A 23,537-nucleotide genomic window follows, 5' to 3' on the forward strand; every position below is an offset into this window, starting at 1 on the left:
CGGGACCGGGCGAGTGCACTTCCGAGTTCCCGCGTGGTGAAGGTGGCATTGTAACTTTCACGATTCAAAGACTGGAAAGAAAGTGGCCGTGCCTCCTCTGCTTGTTTTTGGGGAAGGAAGGCAAAGTGGTAACGGGCAGAGCTCGAAACCTCTGCGTAAAAGCGGCCGAAGGCGTTTGAGGCATCCTCAGGATCCACAAGGAGTTCATTCGCTACAGCCAGGCCAGAAATCGGGGAGTGGACCTTGGTGCCAGATAGCCGGCGCAGGCCACCCCAGACAACTGAAGAAGGAGTAAAACTGTTGAATGAGCTGATGAATGCCACCCAGCAAGCCTTTTTGCTTTCTTTGATAACACGACGACATTGTACACGGAGTCGTTTGTAAGTGGTACAGTTCGCCATCGTAGGGTGGCGTAGGAAAGTGCGTAAAGCACATCGCCGAGCACGAATAGCGTTGCTGCATGCTTTAGTCCACCAGGGAACTGGGACTCGACGTGGAGAAGAGGAAGAACGAGGGATAGAATATTCAGCAGCAGTGAGAATAACATCCGTGAGGTATGCGACCTGACTATCACAGCTGGAGAAGTTTTGATCATGGAAGGTCGCCAGCAAGGTGAAAAGCCCCCAGTCAGCTTTGGAGATGTTCCAGCTAGTGGAACTTGGAGAAGGGGTGTGTTGCAGGAGATGGATTTTGCAGGGGAAATGGTCGCTTGAGTATGTATCAGACAGAGCATACCACTTGAAACAACGTGCAAGTTGGATAGTGGATACTGAGAGGTCCAAGTGGGAATAGGTATGCGTTGCGTCCAAAAGGAAGGTAGGTGCACCAGTATTGAAGCAGACTAGATTGAGGTGGTCGAAAAGGCCTGCCAAGAGTGAGCCTCTCGGGCAGGATGCTGGAGAGCCCCAAAGGGGATGGTGGGCATTAAAGTCTCCAATCAAAAAAAATTGTGTAGGAAGCTGAGCAATCAGTTGTATCATGTCCGCCCTAGTAAAAGCAGACGATGATGGAGTATAAACAGTACAAATGGAAAATGTGAAAGTGGAGAGGGTGAATCAGATGGCAACTGCCTGCAGATCTGTGAGCAATGTGATTGGATCGTAGTAGATATCATCCCGAACCAGCAACATGACCCCTCCATCAGCCGAAATACCTGCCACAGGGGGTAGGTCAAAATGCACGGAGGTATAGTGTGCAGGGTGTATACGTGGACAAGGAAAAAAATTCCCAGATTTTTCCCGGATTTCCCGGTTAAAAATACACTTTCTCCCAGGTGACGGTATATTTTCCCTTATCAATTCTTTGAATGGTTATGGTTTTATACACGGGCGTACAATTTCCCGGCACTTTAGAAAACGAAACTCAGGGAAAAAGACATGTTTTGGAAACATCTTTGATGTGCAGCAACATGTACGCTGCGTATTTTTGTATTACGAAAGTATACACTGAAATTCCACCAAACACTGCATGTTACTTTCCGAATAATTGATATCGAGATTTTGATGTGCTTTTGTAGGCCGTTCGTAGCTCATGTCACGTGATCTCACCAGCCGATGACAGTGGATATTCAGAGCATAGGACACGTGACGTAGTCAGCCAACAGTAACATCACTGTTAAGTAGTACAAACACACAAACAGGGAAAGTTAATAGTTTAAATTAATATACATAATGTTGCTACAAGAAAAGCAAAGTTTCCACTTATAGTATTGTTCTCAAGCTGCAAGAGAAGCTAAGCTTTCGCATATACTGTTTATCTTTTTTGTGCGAGTTACGCTTTAAGATATATCACACAAACGTGCCAGCAAAATTTTTAATAATGATATAAATGTCTCATCTTTAGGGTTCGAAATTCTTCTAAATGGTGCGTCATCAAAGAGTTGATTTTTAAATGAGAGTCAAACGCTCTGTGATTTAATAAATTCATAGCTCAACTTACATAAAAGGATATTTACTTTGAAAGTAACGCTTTTCAAACCACTATTCGCAATATTTTCCCGCAACCTGTTAGAAATAGGTTCGTTTCAGCAGTTGCCAGAAAGCGAAGGTAACAGGCGACACCGCGCTTGGGTAGCTATCATGACGTAGGAAGCCCGTATGTATGTACTTGTAAAACATTGAAAGATCATACATTGTGGCATAAAAGAAACAAGACATCAGAGCATACTGCAAGAGAATCAGAATTTCGTGGACAATATTAAAATGTGCACATTTAAAGTGCACACTTAAAAGTGCATATTCGTATGTCCAGATTCCCAATGCAGTAGACCTCAACCCGATATTAAACTTTTCAGTGTGGTTTTCGGGATGTAAATTTTCTTTGAGCACCAGTACTGTATTATACAATGTTTGGTGCTAGAAAATGAAAACACGCACTTGAAATGCAGCAAACAGTTGAAACTAGCCAGTACTGTGGAATTAAACATTTCGTTTCAAACACATTGACTGCCTCTGCAGAAAAGGTTAATAAAAATCAAATTTCTTTAGCAAACAGAGAAAAATAACTTCATTGTTCCGCAAGACGATTAATGCTTGACTGTCAGAAAGATGGAAATAAAATAAAATCTGAAACTAATGATATATTTTAGCCTTCGGTAATTATGAGAATGTGTTTTAATTCACTTGATAGTTCCTGGCCACAGATATCTGTTTTGTTTTCGTTTGACGTGAGAGTAAACGAAGGGGAAACAGCAAAATCACTAAATGTAAACACGGGTCATGTGGATACTACCCACTATAACTCAGACTGCTCTGCGCATCAGCCCGCATCTACATTTGCGAACCGAGTCAATATTTTTTAAAAAAAAAAAAAAAAAAAAAAAAAAAAAAAAAAAAAAAAAAAAAAAAAAATCGAATTTTCAAAATATGTTCATCTTGTAGCGCACATCTTTCTGAAAAGTCTGAAACATAAAACAAATGTATTCGAGGAAATGAAAGACATATTATTTGGTCTTAACTATGCCAAAGTGCAGTGCCACGCCTCTTCATAAAGCATTTTTCTACCGGACATCCGAACTATATTCAGGCGAGTGGAAATTGAAAAGTCCTGCGGTGCCTCTCCCGCTCCCATCGGCCAGTTTGACAGCCTGCCCCTCTTTAAAAAAATTCTCACAATTAATAGCGGATGGGATTATTTGTAATTGAGAGAACAAGAACTCTTCAGAAAATCTGAACTCTTTATTGTCTTTTAGTTAATAACTTGCTGTTTTGTGCGACATAAAATTAAATACAGGATACATAAGACTAATACTGACAAGAGATAAGCAAGAAATTACACATTTCTTCAAACCTTAGCTCCTAGCATTTTTTCTCTCTAATCTAGCTACAGCTTTACGTGACGTGCTTTCCTTTCTGCGAAAGAATCTATTACCTCGTCAAAGTTAGTCAAACGTTTTGCTATATGAAAAAACTAAATGCCGTTATCTAATACTGAAAAAGCTGTTAATACAAATAATACCCAAGACTGGTGTGGTTTCTCGATATGATTACCTCTATTTTGTCACTATCTGCTAGATAAAACAAAATAGGCCTTTCTAATATGGCAGCAGTTTTGTAAGACACATCAAATAAATGAGACTGTTTTGGCACAAATGGCCATTTTTATAACATGACAGAATGTAATTCACGAAGTACCAATATCAAAAGTTTATTAGGCCTACTACAAGCAAAAATCTTTATGTTAGGAAATAGTTTCACGTTTCATTCATACACACCAGCTTCTCAATATAAATTTGGAATTATCTTATTCTTCCATAATTTGTGTGATGTCCCCGTTTCTTCTCCTTCCTCGTTCTAACAATCTTGTCATCACCAATTCTGTACCTACTGTTGCCATTGTCAAAATTTGTTCGCAAATTAACTGCACTACCCCTGTCAGAATCACATGTTTAGTTATCCCGCGAATATTTTCTGGTTACGCGTTATTACGTGTTCGGACAACACGTTTGACAATGTTGACTGGAATACTCTCTTTCACATTCTTAAGGTGGCAGGGGTAAAATACAGGGAGCGAAAGGCTATTTACAATTTGTACAGAAACCAGATGGCAGTTATAAGAGTCGAGGGACATGAACGGGAAGCAATGGTTGGGAAGAGTGTGAGACAGGGTTCTAGCCTCTCCCCGATGCTATTCAATCTGTATATTGAGTAAGCAGTAAAGGAAACAAAAGAAAAATTCGGAGTAGGTATTAAAATCCGTGGAGAAGAAATAAAAACTGAGGTTCGCCGATGACATTGTAATTCTGTCAGAGACAGCAAAGGACTTGGAAGAGCAGCTGAACGGAATGGACAGTGTCTTGAAATGAGGATATAAGATGAACATCAACAAAAGCAAAACGAGGATAATGGAATGTAGTCGGATTAAGTCTGGTGATGCTGAGGGAATTAGATTAGGAAATGAGACACTTAAAGTAGTAAAGGAGTTTTGCAATTTGGGGAGCAAAATAACTGACGATGGTCGAAGTAGAGAGGATATAAAATGTAGACTGGCAATGGCAAGGAAAGCGTTTCTGAAGAAGAGAAATTTGTTGACATCGAGTATAGATTTAAGTGTCAGAAAGTCATTTCTGAAAGTATTTGTATGAAGTGTAGCCATGTATGGAAGTGAAACATGGACAATAAATAGTTTGGACAAGAAGAGAATAGAAGCTTTCGAAATGTGGTGCTACGAAGAATGCTGAAGATTAGATGGGTAGATCACATAACTAATGAGGAGGTACTGAATAGGATTGGGGAGAAGAGGACTTTGTGGCACAACTTGACTAGAAGAAGGGATCAGTTGGTAGGACATGTTCTGAGGCATCAAGGGATCACCAATTTAGTATTGGAGGGCAGCGTGGAGGGTAAAAATCATAGAGGGAGACCAAGAGATGAATACACTAAGCAGGTTCAGGGGGATGTAGGCTGCAGTACGTACTGGGAGATGAAGAAGCTGGCACAGGATATAGTAGCGTGGAGAGCTGCATCAAACCAGTCTCAGGACTGAAGACAACAACAACAACAACAACAACAACAACAACAACAAGATGTGTTAACCACGTAATCTTAGAGTCAACTGTGTCTTTACTTTTACAGTGTCCCTCATCCTCGACTCAGGAAAGTTTACAATGGAACGAGAACGGTTAAAAAGAACACACAGACTTCTCGATGGAAACCTTAAAACCACTCTTCTGCACCCATTCATCCAAACCTCAAAGAGTTAGTTGGAACTGACATGCTGTCATTGCGAGGCTTGAAGAAGAGTGAAACACAAAGAAGTCATCCACAAACAGATAACGCTGGACAGGACGTTTCACTATGGACTTAATGCTGTTAATAGTTACGGCCAAGACAGTCACACTTAAAGTGCTACCTTGAGAGACACCGTTCTCCTGCTCACAGTGATCAGACAGGATGTCACCGACTTGGTATCTAAAATATCACAGTGAGAGGAAAGACTGAATAAAAATGGGAAGACAACCACGAAAACCCCATTCCTGAAGCTGCCCAAGATAAGATACCTCCAAGTAGTATCACAGGCATTCTTGATGTCAAGAAATATACCTAAAAGGTTATGCCAGCATAGGAAAGCCTGTTGCATAGCCGCCTCCAGGAGGGCAAGGCTATCAAAAGTGGAGCGATACCTTCTCAACCCACACTGAAAAGTGTCTAAGGAGTTGCCTGCATTCTAAGATCCAGACAAGGCGGTGGTTGACATCCACTCCAATGTCTTCCCCATGCAGCTAGTGAGGGCAACACTGCAGTAACTAATTGGACATGAACGGTCTTCCCCAGACTTTAAAAGAGGAATTAAAATTGCCTCACGCCACGAGTCGCGAAAGTGACCTGACGCCAAAATGGCATTGAAAAGTGCGAGGAGGATATCTGTTTCACCTTGTGAGGTGCTGCAGCATACTGTAACGGATCCTGTCATGACCAGGGGGTGTGTTACAAGCTGCACACAATACAGAATCCAGCTCTTACATGGAAAATGGACAGTTGTAATCTTCTTCAGGGATGGACTGGAAGTCCAAACTACACCCCTCAGCAACCACTCTATGGTGTTGGAAACCTGGACCCTGACTGGTTGTTACAGTAACTGTGGCAAAACATGCTGCCACAGTCGGGGCAATGTCTCGTGGACTGGTTTGGAGAGTGTTGTTCCCCATTACAGCAGTCATGAGGCACCTGCCTCCTCTCCCAGAAATTATTCTGACGGTCTCCCACACAACACAACTTTTGGTGGAATGATTAATCGTGTTCAGGAACTGTTGCCACAACCTCTTCTTGCTCTCTTGAATAATTTGGCGACACTTTGCCCTCACCACATGAAAGGCTTCAAGATTCTCTGCAGTTGGATGACACTTGAGCCTAAGCAGAGCCGCATGCCTGGTCCTGGTTGCACAGCTCAACACTGCAACAAGGGACAGACTGCCTGTTCTGTTGTCCCGTGGACTGTGGAATGGATGCTGCAAAGGCATGATGGATCATTTTGGTAATATGATCCACCCATGCCTCGACATTAGCACAATGTTCAAACTGGGCCAACTGGCTATAAAGTGTCCAGTCGGCTTTACTGCGCACCCACCGCGGCGGTTTCCTTTCGCGTTCCATCCTATCTGGCAGGTGAATCCAAATCAGGAAGTGATCACTTCCGTGCAAGTCATCGACTACTTCCCACTGAGCAATGTGAGCAAGAGCGAGAGAGCACAGCAAAGATCAATGTCAGAGAACCACCCAGTTGCTGTGCAGAAGTGAGTGCTCTGTCCTGCTTTTAGCAAGTACGCGCATGACGACATGAGATGCCTCTCAATTGCTTTACCCCTGAGGCAGGTAGTTGCAGAGCCCCAGAGCACATTGTGTGCATCAAAACCACCACAGAGGATGAAAGGGCACGGGAGCAAAGTAATATGGTCAGTTAGGGCCTCTTCATCAAGTGCATCATATGGGAGTAAGTAAACAGAACATATTTTCAACGGATGACGCATGTGGACTGATACAGCAACTGCTTGTAAAGCCATCTTAAGTGGGAGGGGCAGTGAGTGGTAGTCGGTATTGACAAAAATACCTATGCCTCCTCTAGCTCTCTCTCCACTTAGGTTGTCCTTTTTGTGGAGTACATAGCGTCGTAGCTCAGGAGTGTACGAATGATGGAAATGAATCTCCTGGAGACACAGGGACAGTGGTCTACCCTGAGATAAGAGATGGAGTTGTTCCACATGCATGCTGAACCCTTGCAAGTTTCACTGTAGGATACGACCCATGTCATCGATGTGGTTTTAATTTACCCCTATCTTTGCACCACAGAGGTGAAGTACTTTTAGAGCGAAGTGGAGGGGCTGCCTGGATCAAAGGCATCTATTTCTATGACGTCCTCTTCATTAGTCAGACGTGAAAGAATGACCTCTGACAGTGCTCAAGACAGCTTTTGAACTGAACGTTGTTAACCTTTCCCTGCATCTTATCCTTTCGAGAATGAGGGGGAAAGGGGGCGTTGGAGGCACTGTGCTTGTTGCATGCCTTCTTGACACTCACTATGGAACTGTTGCTGGTCTTTTCTGTGGTAACTGCTTGGATTGCTTTACCCTTACGCGTTTTGCCTTGGCATGTTCATGCAAGTACAGGTGCTGTTGGTGGAGGTTTGTAAACTGGACGACGTCTGCATCATGGCGTCGACCTTAGGAGCAGATTTCTGCACCATGGAAGCATAAGGAGTGGTAAAGACAAGAGGTTTCGTCGCCTTATATTCCTTTTTGGCTTCAGCATGGGTGATCAGCTGGTGACTTTTAGTTCCTGAATTTTTCGTTCCTCTGCAAAAACAGTGCAGTCTCGGCTCCAGACTTGGTAGCTCCCAGAGCAGTAAACGCAGACTGCTGGAGATGGACAGTCAATCCCAGCTTCGTGGGCTGCCATTCCACATTTCCCACAGGTCGTTTCAATCCCGCAACTCAGCGTTGTGCAACCAAAACGCTAGCATTTGTAGCACCGCATAGGGGTAGGTACATAAGGCCTGACCCTAAGTCAAAGAAAACCTGCCATGATGTGATCAGAAGACAACGTTGGAGAATTCTCAAATTCTACATTATCCCTACACATCCTTTGCTCTACATCCACTATCCCCTGTTTAAGTTCGGCTATGTCAATATCCATAATGTCACGGCATGTGACCACACCTTTGCTAGAGTAAAGGGAGTTATGCAGTTCAACAGTTGCATCACATTCACCCAATTTTTCAGTCTTCGTAAGTAGTTACACATGCTTTGCCCTGTTAGTCTCAACCAGGAGGGAACCATTCCACAGCCGCTTTATAGAGTTCAGGCTTCCAGAAGTCCATCCAAGGCTTTATGGATATAGAAGGGGGACACTTTTTCAAATGTCCCCTCCTTCTTCTAAATAACCAAAAACACATTTTGATTTATGACTCCGTAAGCCCTGTCACTATAATTCAACTGATGCATGCTAGGGAAACAAGGGTTCACTCAGACAGAGCCCTGCATGCCTGAGTAAGCCTTATACAACTCAGGTGCGGCAGGTTCCCCAGAGGTTGCCCACTAACAACTATTCCACATTAACAGCCATGCACCTCATCAGCATGCAGCACACCTTGAGATTGTGAGGTTTTTTGTACAGGTTTTTACCATCGTCACGATCCAAGCAGTCAAGCCAAGTTCCCCATTCCCTGTGACACACATTGTTCCACTGCCACACAGTACAGGGGTCAATAAAGCATGCTCAGAGCTTAACAGGAGACTGGCAGCACTTACCAGTCCCCAGCTCAGGAACCCTGGGGTCGCCGAGCCCGTACTCAGCAAACAAATGCTGGACCCCTGAGGGTAGCAAGGCTGGAGGCTTCTCAAATGTATATTCATTTTGTTTTTAGGGCGCAAAAACAACTAGGGTCATATGTGGCCATGTCAAAACTGTAGAACACGAAGAAAGAAGAGGAGTTAAAAAAACAACTGCACATCCATCCCAATCAACGGAAGAGAAGATACATAAAAACAAGGACATGGAGAAAGGCCTATAAAATACGCCCTACAGAAACAGAGGTCCAGAACTAAAAATTAAATGACCTATGCCATATTGCTACATTGGTGGGCTAAGGGACAAGGACTGCAGCCTTGGCAAGCAGCATCAGCAGTCTCATTTCCCGCCAGACTGATGTGACCAGGAACTCACATAAACATCACAGGTGCCCCATTAAGAGTGAGCAAGTGACAGCTTTCCTCAACCTGTTGCACAAAGGGATGGATGGTGTACAGCACACAGAAGTTTTGAAGGGTGCAAAGAGCGTCTGAGCAGATGACACAATTGAAAAGCCTGCGTCACTGGATGCACTGCATGGCCTGATACAGAGCAGAAGCGCTCTGCTGTAAATACTGAGCAGTGTTCCGGAAGTCAAAACCGGGATATGTCAGCACCAATGACAAAGGCACACCCAACACCGGTCAGTCCTAGAGTCATTAGTGTGCACAAAGGTAGTATCACAAAGTGCCATGCAAAGGTTGTGAAACTGAAAGCAGTAGAACGAGGCTGGAGTAGTGCCCTTAGGAAGAGAATGAAGGCCAAGGTGAATACGGCCCGCCACATGAAGCCAAAGTGGTGAAGGGTTCACACCCACGAGGAAAGTTGCAGGTAGCGTGTAGTTAAGACGCCAAAGCAAGAGCCGAAAGCAAACTCCAGGAGGTAACAGAGATGATGGACACACCCTATACTGGCGATCAAAGGAGTCACCGAAGGTGGAGGCAGAGGATGGGAGGCCATGCATGGCATAGAAACGGCATGCATATCTGCTGTGGAGAAAGTCACGGTGGTAGAACAGCAGTAGTTCAGCAGCTTCTGCATACAGACTCTCAACCGGGCTAGTGTAAAAGGCACCAGCGGCCAAACGGATGATACAATGGCAAGTAGTATCGAGATGGCGTAAGACGAACGGACATACATTTGCATAAACAAAACTCTCATAGTCTAGTTTCGAATGGATGAGGGACTGGTACAAATGGAGGAGGATTGTTCTATCTGCACCCCAGGAAGTACCATTGAGGAACACAGGACAATGAGGCACTGCGTACAGCGGGCTGCCAGGTAAGATAGGTGGGAGGACCAAGAAAGTTTCCTATCGTGCACGAGCGCCAGGAATTTCATAGTTTCAACTAACAGAAGAGCAACAGACCCAACATGTAAAGACGGTGGAAGAAACCAACTACAGCGCCAGAAATTCATACAAATGTTTTCTCAGTGGAAAAATGAAAGCAATAGTCGATGCTCCATGAGTAAAGACGATCGAGACATCACTGAAGTCATTGCTAAATGAAACAAGTCCATGGAGAACTGCAACAGATGGCAAAACCATGACGAAAAGGGAGCCAGAGATGCCTAGGGGGGAGACAGGCCATTGTAGGGTTAATAGATATAGCAATGAGGATGACGCTCACGACAAAACCCTGAGGCACATAGTTTTGCTGGATAAAGGTGTCAGGCAAGGCAGAACCCACACGTACCTTGAAAACTTGGTCTTTTTAAGATTCCTGAAGGAAACCGGGCAGGCGGGGCAATAATACATCTTGAGAAACATTACTAAATGCCTTCCTTGAAAACTACATAGAACAGATAGTTTGGAACCGCACTCACAATGGAGGTATATTGGATCTAATGGCAACAAACAGCCCTGACATATTTGAGATGTCCATATCAAAGCTGGTATCAGTGACCATGAAGCAGTTGTGGCAACAATGATCTTTTTTTGCCGATGACCTTGCAATTTTGACAGACAATGAACAAACTGCAAAACATCAAATAGGAATACTCAAGGAATGTGCCGATAAGGTTCGCTTGCAAATTTCTTTTGAGAAAACGGAATTTGTGTGTACACTCAAACATACAGAATCTCACCACAAAATATGGATGGATAAACAGAGTTCCACATTTTGAATACCTGGTGGAAATTTTGAAACCCAATGGACTAGAAAAAATCTCAAGAAACTCGAGCACAGAAACTAAAGAGAGCCTACAGTTGAACACACCAACTTTACAATAAAAAGTGGATGTCCACGAATACAAAAATCAGGCACTACAGCACTGCCATTAAACCCGAGGTGCTATACGCAGCAGAAACCTTGTTACTCCGTAACAAGAAGCTACTCCAAGAACTACAAAAAGAAGAACAAAAGATTATTAGGAAAATCCTTGGACCTGGATATAAACTGCAAACCAACAGAACTACAGAGGAAATTTCAAATATTGCTGCTGACATTAGAAAAAGACGCCTTAACTTCTATGGACACATACACAGACTCCTTGAGTAAAGACTCAAGCCAGATACTCGCAGCCACTGAAAACCTAAGATGTATGACATGGGCCGAACAAGTACAAAGAGACCTTATTCGTGCTCAACCCAGTATTCAGGACACTGCAGGAACAAAACAGGCAAGTGGGAAGTCCAGCCAGAGACAAGAGCCGAAAAGACTGGTAGAAAGTGGACAGATGAAAGAAAGAAAAGAAAGCTATGAGCAAAAAAATGGTCTCATGAAAAAACCACAGGAAGAAGTGTGTGTGTGTGTGTGTGTGTGTGTGTGTGTGTGTGTGTGTGTGTGTGTGTGCGCGCGCGCGCGCGCGGCGCGCGCGCGCAGCGCGCTGCAGCGCGCGCGCGCGCGCACATGTGCAGTAAACCAGATAAAAAAGCAGTAGTTCATATCACAATGAGGAACTTTAAACTTACTGCACATGGCAGAAGCATGTAGAGGAACTATGGCTTGAATTCAAAAGAACACTTGACCATGCACTGGATGTATATGTACCCAGTAGAACAATTCATATTGGAAGGGACCCTCCATGGTATAGTCACTGCAAAGAAATTTCTGAAGAAAAAGGGACTACAGCACAACAAGTGTAAAACGAAGTGTAGGACCATAGACAGGAGCACAGTGAATGGGACATGTTTGGCTGACAAGAGAGCAGTGCATGACATCTTCAATTACTAGTAAAGCAAAATATCATCAAATGATCTTTGCAAAAAGAACCCACAGAAATTATGGTTATATGTAAAAGCTTTTAGTGGTACCAAAGTGTCCAATCCCCAGAAAATGAGACAGGAACTGAAATTGAGGCTAGCGAAACAAAAGCTGAAATGCTTAACTTTGCTTTCAAAAGGTCCTTTAGAAAGGAAAACCAAGGAGACGTCTCATACCATTGAGAAGATGAGTGAAATAAGCATTAGTGTCAGATGTGTCCAGGAATAGCTGAACTCTTTAAAACTGAACAAAGTTCGAGGGCCCGATGGAAACCTTATCAGATTCTGTACTTAATTTGCAGCTGAGCTGGCCCCTCTCCTAACTATGAGATCCATTCAAATGAAACCTGGTCAGTGGGTCTACCTTTGCCTTACACATAAGGTGGCACCACATAACTGCGGGTATGGTGGTGCCATCTATTGGTAGAGTGTGAGGCGTGCACACCATTTGATGTTGCATAGTGACAGTGTGGTTTCACCCCGAAGAGAAGGTGGTCTCACAATTATCGTCCACTACCGAACATGCAGGTGAGTACACAGAAACAACGAGGAATGATTTGATTTTTGGCAATGGAGAGTGTTAGAGGCGATGAAATGTATCTACAAAAGAAGGCTGTGTACAGTGAGTACAGCCTCAGTCGTTCAAGTATTGTGAAATGGCGAAAACGATGCCTTGAGGAGCACATGTCACTGGAAGACTATGCTCGTCCTGGGCAGGCTCATCGTGTCATCACACCAGAAATGGTTGCGAAAGTGAATGCTTTTTGTCTTTGACAACCACAGAATCACCATGGACAAGATACATTGGTCACTGGGTATTGGCGTGGACACCACCCCCACCATAATGCATCAACACTTGAACTTTCGAAAAATCTGTGCGCAGTGGGTTCCCCACCATCTGACCACCGAAAAGCGCAATACTCAAATGGCGCTTCCTTTGAGTCATACGCAATGTTATCATGAGGAGGAATACAGCTTTCTGTCACATATTGTCACAGGTGACGAAACATGGTGTCACCATTTTGAACCAGAAGGCAAGCGTCAGAGCAAGCAGTGGAAACATGCAACCTCACAACCTACAAAGAGGTCAAAGGCTGTGAACACCAGTTCTGGTAAGGTCATGATGTCCTTTTCTGATCACAAGGGCCCACTGCTTGTGAAGTTCCTGGAAGGGGGAACCACCACCAATACCCAGCGTTATCAAGCCACTTTACAGAACTTTAGATGAGCCATCAAGTCTAAACGCCAAGGCATGTTGTCCAATGGCGTTATCCTCCTGTATGATAATGCCTGCCCACACATGGCCAATGTGGTGAAGACAACATTGTAGCTATTTTGGTGGGAAACACAAGAACATACACTGCACAGTCTGGACCTTTCACTGCATGACTTGTTTGAATCTCTAAAACAAGCTGTTCACGCACATCGATTCACAACGGACGGCGAAGTGTGTGACGGGGTCAGGGTCTGGATCCGACAGCATCCTACTAGCTTCTTCAAGGATGGAATCTACCGGCTAGTGTCGCAATGGGATAAACGTGCCAACAGTTTTAGCGACTATTTTTGAGTATGTGTACTGTGTATAACAACATTTTTGAGTTAATAAAATAATTACTGTTACTTTACTCTTGAGACCAGGTTTCGTTTGAATGGCCATTGTATAATCTACTGAAGATGCCTAACAAAAACCATGCCCAGCAGTTGGAAGACAGCACATGCCACAAACGTCTACAAGAAGGGTAGCAAAAGTGATCCACGAAACTACCATCCAATAACCTTGACATTGATTTGTTGTAGGCTCTTAGAACATATTCTGAGCTCAAACATAATGAGGTATCTTGAACAGAATGACCTCCTCCATCGCAACCAGCATGGATTCCGAAAACATCAATCATGTGAAACCCAACTCGCACTTCTCTCATAACACTGAAAGCTATGGATAAAGGCAGTCATGTAGATGCAGAATTTCTTGCTTTTCGAAAAGCATTTGACCCACTACCACACTTATGCTTACTGTTAGAAGTTCAATGATATGGGGTACCAAATAAAATTTGACTGGACAGAACTTTTTGGTTGGGGCAACACAGCATATTATCTTGGATGGAAAGTCATCAGCATCTATAAAAGTAACTCTGGGTATGACCCAGTGAAGTGTATTGGGACTCTTGCTGTTCATGCTGTATATTAATGACCTTACAGACAATATTATAGTAACTTGAAACTTTTTTGCAGATGTTACAGTTATCTATAATAAAGTACTGTCTGCGAGAATCTGCATAAATATTCAGTCAGATTTTGATAAGATTTCAGCTTACTTTAAAGGTTCAGATATGCAAAAGTGTGCAGGTTACAAAATGAAAAAATATAATATCCAATGGCTACAATATCAATGAGTCACATTTGGAATTGGCAAACTCATACAAATACCTGGGTGCAAAACTTTGTAGGGATGTGAAATGGAATGATCACACAGTCTCAGTTTTGGGTAAAGCATGTGGTACACTAGCTTATTGGCAGAATACTGGGGAAGCGCAATCAGTCTACAAAGAAGATAGCTTACGAATCACTCGTGCAATCCACTCTAGAATATTGCTCAAGTGTTTGGAACCCATACCACATAGGACTAATCGGCAATATCGAACACATACGGAGAAGGGCAGTACAAATGATCACAGGTTTATCTGACCTGTGAGAGAATTTCACATAGATGCTGAAGAAACTGACTGGACAGACTCTTGAAGATGAATGTAAAGTATTCCAAGAAAGTCTATTAACAAAGTTTCAAGAACCAGCTTTAAATGATGACTAGAATATACAACCCCCTACGACTTTCACATAGGGATCATGATAACAATATTAGATTAATTACAGCACACACAGACGCATTAATCATTCTTCCTGGGTGCCACATCAGGGGGCAGCAGGTATAATTTTTCATTAAAATCCAAAAAGAGAAACATGGCATGCAAACGATGACAAAACCATGTTTTCAGATAAGTTCTGCATTCTTCAGCTTGAACAGGAGACAGATTAAACTCATGGTAGGTCTAACAACTGACCGTACGAACTTCAGGAAACATCTGCACACTTTAAATAAAGAGAGAGAGAAACCCGTAAGTGCAGACTATGCAGTTGTGGGATGAAACTGCACCACTATCTTCTAATGTGAAGCACTGAAGTTAAAAGGCACAAAATACTTGGGTTACTAATTACTGAAGATATTGCGTCTCAGAAAGACCTAGTGAAGGGTCTTGTACTAATCTTCAGTGGTACTGGCTGGCCTTACTAGAATGACAAGAAGAGAGACCTTCTCATACACTTTGTTTCGGTGCACGCAACAAGTGGCTAAAACCATTGTTATTTGTCTCCCTTGTTAAATCAAATAAAATCAAAACTGCCTTCTGACAAAAATAAAAGTGTGTTGAGGAAAGAACATAATGAGCGTCACAAACTTTCCAATGCAGATTTCCAATCAAAGATAAAGATAAGATCCCATCAAAAGGCAATTTACAAGGAAAACTAAAATATTTGATTTACAACAGGATCTACATATGCCTCTTTTACTTAACTCAGTAGCTTTCTACAAAAAGTAAATACAAACTTGTAATACCCCTGCCTATCAGTGATATGAAGAGTTACCAGCAAGAGGAGAAAATGTGATAAGTGGTCGGTTGTTTCAGAGCATCACCAAGGAATTACACTGGCTCATACGTGGTATCACAAGAAAGTGATTCAGATGTACTTTTCTGAATGAATTCTCCAAACCAATACTTCACTAAATTTACAGACAGACAACCGAATCTTCAAATGTGAAGGAAGTATACACTGATGCATACGATTGTGATTAATTAGAAAGGTAACCATTTTCTTTACGAGAAAAAATATCTAGTGTTTATCGGAATCGGATATGGCATCTGCCTAACCTAAAGTCATTTGAAGCAAGCAGTAGGTGCTGCATCACTAGATACAGGAGTCCTTAATAGTAGCTGACAATCTTTTTATTATTTAATATTTTATGTAACTCATGATAAAGAGAATAAACAACAAAATTAATGTGTAATCTGTAATACAAGGATAAATTCCTCTAACAGTTTCCAATCCATCAATTTTCAAAGTACTCCAGATTTTATTGTAAGCCTTTAGGAGGATAATGAAATCTTAGTATTGTCAGAGGTAATTCACAACACCCCTTTAAAGTTTTAATTTAAATTTTCTCAGAATTTCATTTTCTCTTAACTAAACATCTCAGCTGCTATTTCAAAGGCTGCTTTTTTGCTACAGTTACGTTCTTGGAGAACTGTCATACAACATGTCATTAGGGGCATACAGAATGCTTTACAACACATCTGCAAACTGTTAAAATGATACACGAGTACTGATCACAGGATCAGAATTATTTTCAAATATGCACACTGCTTTGAAATGTTACTGGTACAATATTTTAAATACGCAGATAATTCAGCAGGTAGTGGTTGATCTATGACTGCTAATTGCTTCTCATACTGAAATAGATGAGTAAGCGCATTTTCCACCACATGAAGTTATCCTTGCTATCACCCGACCTGGTGGTTGAGGTAAGGTCTTTTGGGACCAAACTGCTGAGGTCATTGGTCCCTAAGCTTACGTACTACTTAATCTAACTTAAACTAACTTATTACACTAAGAACAACACTACACACACCTATGCCCAAGGGAGGACTAACTTCTGACAGGGGGAGCCACCCAGAACGTGACAAGACACCTCAGACCATGCGGCTATCACCCGACCTGATTTAGGGGTACCTAGATAACAATTGCTGTACAAGGACATGAAACCAGCTTCTACCATACACAAAATATTTCCTAGACCTAGAAAGTAGGTAAAATGCCAAACATTTCAGATAGTCAAATTTTGCCTCCCCCCCCCCCCCCCCCTCCTCCTCCTCCTCAATGATCAGCCATTTAGCAAAATCTTATTTTGAGCAGCGAGCAAGCCATGAAAACAATCTGTTACAAAGATTTGCAACAGGTCTTAAGTCACATGCACAAACACAAAGACACAGAGTAGATCCCTGAACCATTCAAACATAACTATGAACTACCAAGTTTCAGGATTTAACACATATGTCATAGTTAACTTAAAAGCTCAATGAACATGCGAATGCTGTTTCATACTCAGAACAAAAAATTAATATCTCTGGAAACCTATCGGATTCTTGCTAGCCTACAAACTTTCCTTGCACAGTTATTTTCCACTAGAAATTATAACCAGGAATGAGGTAATTATTTTCCACCAGAAATTAGAACCATGACAGTTTATTATTTTGCCACTTCCATTAATCAGGAAAACACATTTTCAATAATTTGCCAGCAACTATGAAGAGTCAAGCTAATACACTTCAACATGAGGCTGCAGAATTTATTTGTGGTCATGTCTGCCAATTCTATCCCCTTCTGATTTATGTATTATGAATAATATCCAACTTCTGCATCTCTTCAGTGTAGTGATGTTATCAGTGCCAGAAAGGATTGTAAACAGTTTATTTTCATAAAGCCTAGCTGTAACAGCATACTTATTTGTATATTCATTTTAGTATGTTTGTAGCAGCATGTCTGTGGTAAGTTTTTAACCATTGATTTATAAATAAAAATATGTATACAATGTTCTTTTTCAAACTACATACCCCTCCCCCAACATGTTCCACAGCCTGAAAAATTTCTACTGAATGAACAGTGTACTGATTCCTAGTCCAACCTAATCCAGTATTTGTAGATAACATGATACCTTTCAATGAACTGATGATGCCACCAACAAGATGGAAGTAAAGGCCTCAAGAAACTACTTACGCGTGACATCACTAAATCTACAGAAACCTTAAGAAAGTGGCACCAAAAAACTATTGGAATATCTTTTGGAAACATTGGTTGACAGTTGATAATTTTTTTGCCACAAGCCCAGAGTATGTTTGATATCATTAACTAGTACCTGCCACTTTTTTCCAAGATAAGAACGGAAAGCAGCATCAGATAGGCATCAAATAATGCTTGGTTGGTGGAACTTTATGCTGATGCCTTTAAACAAACCAAGCACTTAAAAATTTCATACCACGGTGGGGAAAATGGGGATTTTACTGTGGAGGTAAAGTACTAATGGTATCCTGAACATAGAGGACGAGGAGGAGAGGAAAGAAGAGAGCAAATCCATAAGTATCACCTGAATGAGAAATTATATATAGCCTGGAACAGTTTACAACTCACTAAACAATCAAATAAAATACAGTTTGACATGTCTCGCCTCTCTCAGAATTGTTACAACATTCTTCAGTAGGAGGTGTGCACTTGACTGCCTTTGACTAAGTTTCTTCCCCATCTGATATTACAGTTTTAGATATTAATTAATAATGATATTTCACAAACAATTTGTGTTAAAATTATTTCATGCAGGCCCAAATTCACACACAAACAATGAAAAAATGGAGTCTGTATCAAGAAAAACGTACAGTACATACTTCAAATAACATGTGGGTTAGCAATAACATACTGCACACAAACTTTAGATAAACAGTACATAACATAGTCAGCTAATCATAATTTACATTACAGCAGTCACAGGACAAGCAATACAGTGAGCTCGACTGAAGATGCTCATTTGCTAGCAAAAATAATTTCTCAGTACTTTTAACTTTGGAAATAACAAAATATGTTTGTCAATATTTCTATCTCCATGCTTTTTTTCCTTCCCTTCTATAACAAAACTTGTTTGTTATTACACGCTAAATACGACACTCCAGCAGAAATAAATGCATAGACTACACTGGAGGGTACCGCATTGTTTTGACGTTATATTTAATAACAGTTACTGTCAAAACTTCCACCTAAACAATCTAACAGCTACTACTGGCACTTCCCGTTATCATGTAGCCATATTTACGACACCCTATGATTGTAAAACAGGGAAAACAAACAAGCTGACACGTAAATACCATAAATATCGCGAAAAATCTGTTACCAATACAACACTAACATGTAAATACTTTAAGCAGCTAAGAACATACGGCCTCTTGTTGTTTGACAGCTAGATCACTAAATGTCAGTTCGTTACAAAATGATAGTTTACAAAAAAAGGAGAACCGTCACACAATTCTGATGTCAACTTACGAGCAGACTGGCAGTATCACAACCATTCCATAACTTGTCAACAAGAATTCAATGCCTAAAATCAAATGGTGTTTATTATTTGGCTTCTCAAATGCATACTTACGGAAAATAGAAGAAAAGAGTAGTTGCGCCCAAGAGCAATATCCAGGCAAATGTGGCCGGAGTATACTTCGTACAGCTATCACATTTCGGCATTATGTTACCTGAACAATTATTGTGGCCAAAATTATTCCAAAAGTTTTCTGCTATAGGTCAACATGGCCGCACCTATTACTGATGGACTATATCCCGGTGTTGAAACTTAAGTCAACATGTAGGTGCCTACACTGCGCTTGATCAAGTTCCATATTCATCAGCCTCACTTCATAATCCCTAATTTGTGTACCGATTTCTTGACAGCAACTCAAATCTTATTAACACATGATAAAGTAAATTACTAATGTTTCCCATTTCCTGTGTGTATTCGTCCGCGAAACGGATCCTCACTGCGTACTACCACAACTTGAATAACAAATTCAATATCTAATGAAGATGAGAATATGTCTGACATACGAAACTTGACGATTCCGGGCATAATAATATTGAATTAAATTAATTAGGACGTCAGGATGCTGGTGCGAAACAACTTACAGTTGAGATATTCTACAAAACAAATTAAATAACTGACATTATCAGTCAGTCCAAGTCGTCCTGTTTATTATAGAAATCATTTCGATATTCACGTCTGTGTTGCACATGTGCTACAAATAATTTGACAAACAAGTCAAAAGTATAATTTATTACAGCTTATTCAGAAGAGCAACTTTAAAAAAGCCTAACTCTATCTTTACCTGATGATGAAAAATTCTTTATCCAAACATGTCTCAAGAAACAAAATTCATATATAGGTCGACATAAGTTTATTTAGCCCAATTCACACGGACCGTCTCGTCACGTCACGTCAAAATATCTCACATGTTTTTCAAATGGAGGCATTGAAACAGGTCATCAGCAGGCTGTCAGGTCACATCAAGGTTTCTCGGGAAGGATGTTTTGGTGGCGACGTCGTCTGCTAACATCCAGAAATTACTCTATTTTCGCTGAGCTCACTCATGTTGTTACTGTTGTTGCAGTCTTCAGTCCAGAGACTGGTTTGATGCAGCTCTCCACGCTACTATATCCCGTGCAAGCTTCTTCATCTCCCAGTACGTACTGCAGCCTACATCCCTCTGAATCTGCTTAGTGTATTCATCTCTTGGTCTCCCTCTATGATTTTTAACTTCCACGCTTCCCTCCAATACTAAATTGGTGATCCCTTGATGGCTCAAAACGTGTCGTTCCAACCGATCCCTTCTTCTAGTCAAGTTGTGCCACAAATTCCTCTTCTCCCCAGTTCTATTCAGTACCTTCCCATTACTTACGTAATCTACCCATCTAACCTTCAGCATTTATCTGTAGCACCTCATTTCGAAAGCTTCTGTTCTTTTTTGTCTACACTGATTATCGATCATATTTCATTCCCATACATGCCTATACTTCATACAAATGCTTTCAGAAACGACTTCCTGTCACTTAAATCTGTATGTCCTCTCTACTTCGACCATAATGGACACACTGAAAAAAAAAAAATTATCAATTATTTTGCTCCCCAAATAATAAAACTCATTTACTACTTTAAGTGTCTCATTTTCTGATCTAATTCCCTTGGCATCACCTGATTTAATTCGACCGAATTCCATTATCCTTGTTTTGCTTTTGTTGATGTTCATCTTATATCCTTCTTTCAAGACACTGTCCATTCCATTCAGCTGCTCTTCCAGATCCTTTGCTGTCTCTGACAGCATTACAATGTCGTTGGCAAACCTCAAAGTTTTTATTTCTTCTCCATAGATTTTAATTCCTACTCCAAATTTTTCTTTTGTTTCCTTTACTGCTTGCTCAATTTACAGATTGAATAGCATCAGGGACAGACTACAATCCTGTCTCACTCCCTTCTCAATCGCTGCTTCCCTTTCATGCCCCTTGACTATGATAACTGCCATCTGGTTTCTGTATAAATTGTAAATAGCCTTTCGCTCACTGTATTTTACACCTGCCACCTTCAGATTTTGAAAGAGAATATTCCAGTCAACATTGTCAAAAGCTTTTTCTAAGCCTACAAATGATAGGAACATAGGTTTGCCTTTCCTTAACCTATCTTCTAAGATAAGTCGTAGGGGTCAGGATTGCCTCAAGTGTCCCAGTATTTTTATGGAATTCAAAGTGATCATCCTCAATGTTGGCTTCTACCAGTTTTTCCACTCATTTCTAAAGAATTCGTGTTAGTATTTTGCAACCATGACTTATTAAACTGATAGTTTGGTAATTTGCACACCTGTCAACACCTGCTTTCTTTGGGATTGGAATTATTATATCCTTCTTGGAGTCTGACGGTATTTCGCGTGTCTCACACATCTTGCTCACCAAATGGAAAAGTTTTGTGATAGCTGGTTCTCCTGAGGCTGTCGGTAGCTCTAATGGAATGTTGTCTACTCCCAGGGTCTTGTTTCGACTTAGGTTTTTCAGTTCTCTGTCAAATTATTCACACAGTATCATATATCCCATTTTTCTTTTTCTACATCCTCTTCCATTTCCATAATTTTGCTCTCAAGTTGTAATTTTTCCTCCCCTCCATGTAATTATGCAGTTATGTAGTTCTCAATTCGTTCGAGCAATCAATCATTCATAATAGGAAACACAGTCATAGCTCAGTCACTCAAAATGATTCAGAAATTTTACTTGTTAGAATGAAATCAGGTGATGATTCTTCTTCTCTGCAGGCTCATGCTTTGCGGCAGTCTGCTAATCTGTACAAATAAAATGCCTCGTATTTTTGGGAGCATTGTATAATCAGTCGGGAAACATCAGATCAAGCAGATATTTGGCTTTGATGAAGTTTAAACTTCCAAAGAAGTAATGGAGCTCTTGGATTATTAAATGCAGGTTCGTATCCATTCTTTCGGAAGTTCCCTTCTGATTAACAACTACGCAATATATTGATGAATATCATTAATTATCAAATGTCAAATAATTTAAACTGTTACACACCTTTTGTATGAAGGAGCAATATATATATATATATATATATATATATATATATATATATATATATATATATATATATATATATATTTCCCTTTTAATCGTACAGTTTCGTATCAGTTATCTTTTGTCATAAATCTCAATATTCAGATTACAATTCTTTTAACAATGCTCAGGCTAATCGGCACGAAGACAATCTCAGAAGCCTTTTTTCTAACAACCACCAGAGAGAGTACTACAATGAATAATTATGCGATCAAGATAGAAAATTAGTAAACGTCATTCAAGGGTAGAATTGTATCAGAATAATTCATTGAATATAAAGAGATATTACAATTGCCCCTAGCAGCAAGCAAAGTTAATGATAATACACTTTGCGAGCTAACAGAAAAAATTTGTTGGGTTGTTTATTCAAAAGAGGAATATTTTGAATTAATAGACTTTTACTATAGAGAGTATGGATAGCATGTTAAGACAGTAAGTTACGAGAATACCTAACCTATAGCTTTTACATGTACCGGGGTATACCTGCATCCCGAGTACATAACCAGGGAAGATGTAGATTGGTCTAATTACGAGAAAGGTCTACCCATTTGGGAACTGGCCTTCACAAGGAAACCCTGGAAAACCCGGAAGAATAGATCCCAGCTCAGGTATTAAAGAAGATAGGAAAGCCTAAATCCAGTAATTTTGAAATATATAGAAGCTCCATAGATTAGATCGAAGGAAAAGTGTCCCATAGCCAAAAAAATATTTACAATAGTGCTCCAAAAAAATTTTCAAAATTCTTCTTTCGACGATGTAGCCAGCGATCTCGTTGTGAAGTCGATGGAACAGGAACACTGGGTATGGACAGCGGGTAGGCGACGTACAGCGTTTGGTGGAGGCGGTACGGAGGACAGGCGATGGCTTATGGTACAGGACAGAAGCTGGTAATGTGCCATAGAAACAGCAAGATGATCTCAGGAACAGATGGTCAGGGAAGTGAAGATGGAACAGGTTTAAAGTGGAATAAGAAAAGGTTCTGACTGAATAAATCTCTGGAAGAGAGTGGATTAAGGCAACGAAGTCCATATTTAATCATTGAACTCAAAATCGGAGTGGATTCTTATATTCTTCCATCTGTACTAGACTGTAACATCCATCAGTCCTGACAATCGCGAATTTTTTTGTAATCCTCAATTACAACTGCTGATTGTCCAAAACATTGCCAAACAGACTGTGGGCATTTATATTTTGTTGTAACTTATATCGAATGTATTCCTCTCGAAATTTTTTTTAAATCTAATCTTCGTTTTGCTATAGTGCAGGTGGAAGTAGAGCATTGAATCTGTCCGAGGTTTGCTTTCAATTAC

At 40.9% G+C, this 23,537-nt stretch overlaps 1 protein-coding gene across 2 annotated transcripts in view; it reads right to left on the reverse strand.

Annotated features, from left to right (window-relative positions):
- Positions 1–19,609, reverse strand: part of LOC124787817 (palmitoyltransferase ZDHHC8-like) — a 259,782-nt gene extending 240,173 nt beyond the window's left edge. For both annotated transcript variants that reach the window (XM_047255931.1, XM_047255159.1), the window contains exon 1: positions 19,226–19,609. In XM_047255931.1, the coding sequence (XP_047111887.1) occupies positions 19,226–19,317 (92 nt within the window). In that variant the 5' untranslated portion in view covers positions 19,318–19,609. The remainder of the gene's footprint in view (positions 1–19,225) is intronic.
- Between the last annotated feature and the right edge of the window lie 3,928 nt (positions 19,610–23,537).

The sequence above is a fragment of the Schistocerca piceifrons genome, chromosome 1, assembly GCF_021461385.2.
Source record: "Schistocerca piceifrons isolate TAMUIC-IGC-003096 chromosome 1, iqSchPice1.1, whole genome shotgun sequence".
Taxonomy (NCBI): domain Eukaryota; kingdom Metazoa; phylum Arthropoda; class Insecta; order Orthoptera; family Acrididae; genus Schistocerca; species Schistocerca piceifrons.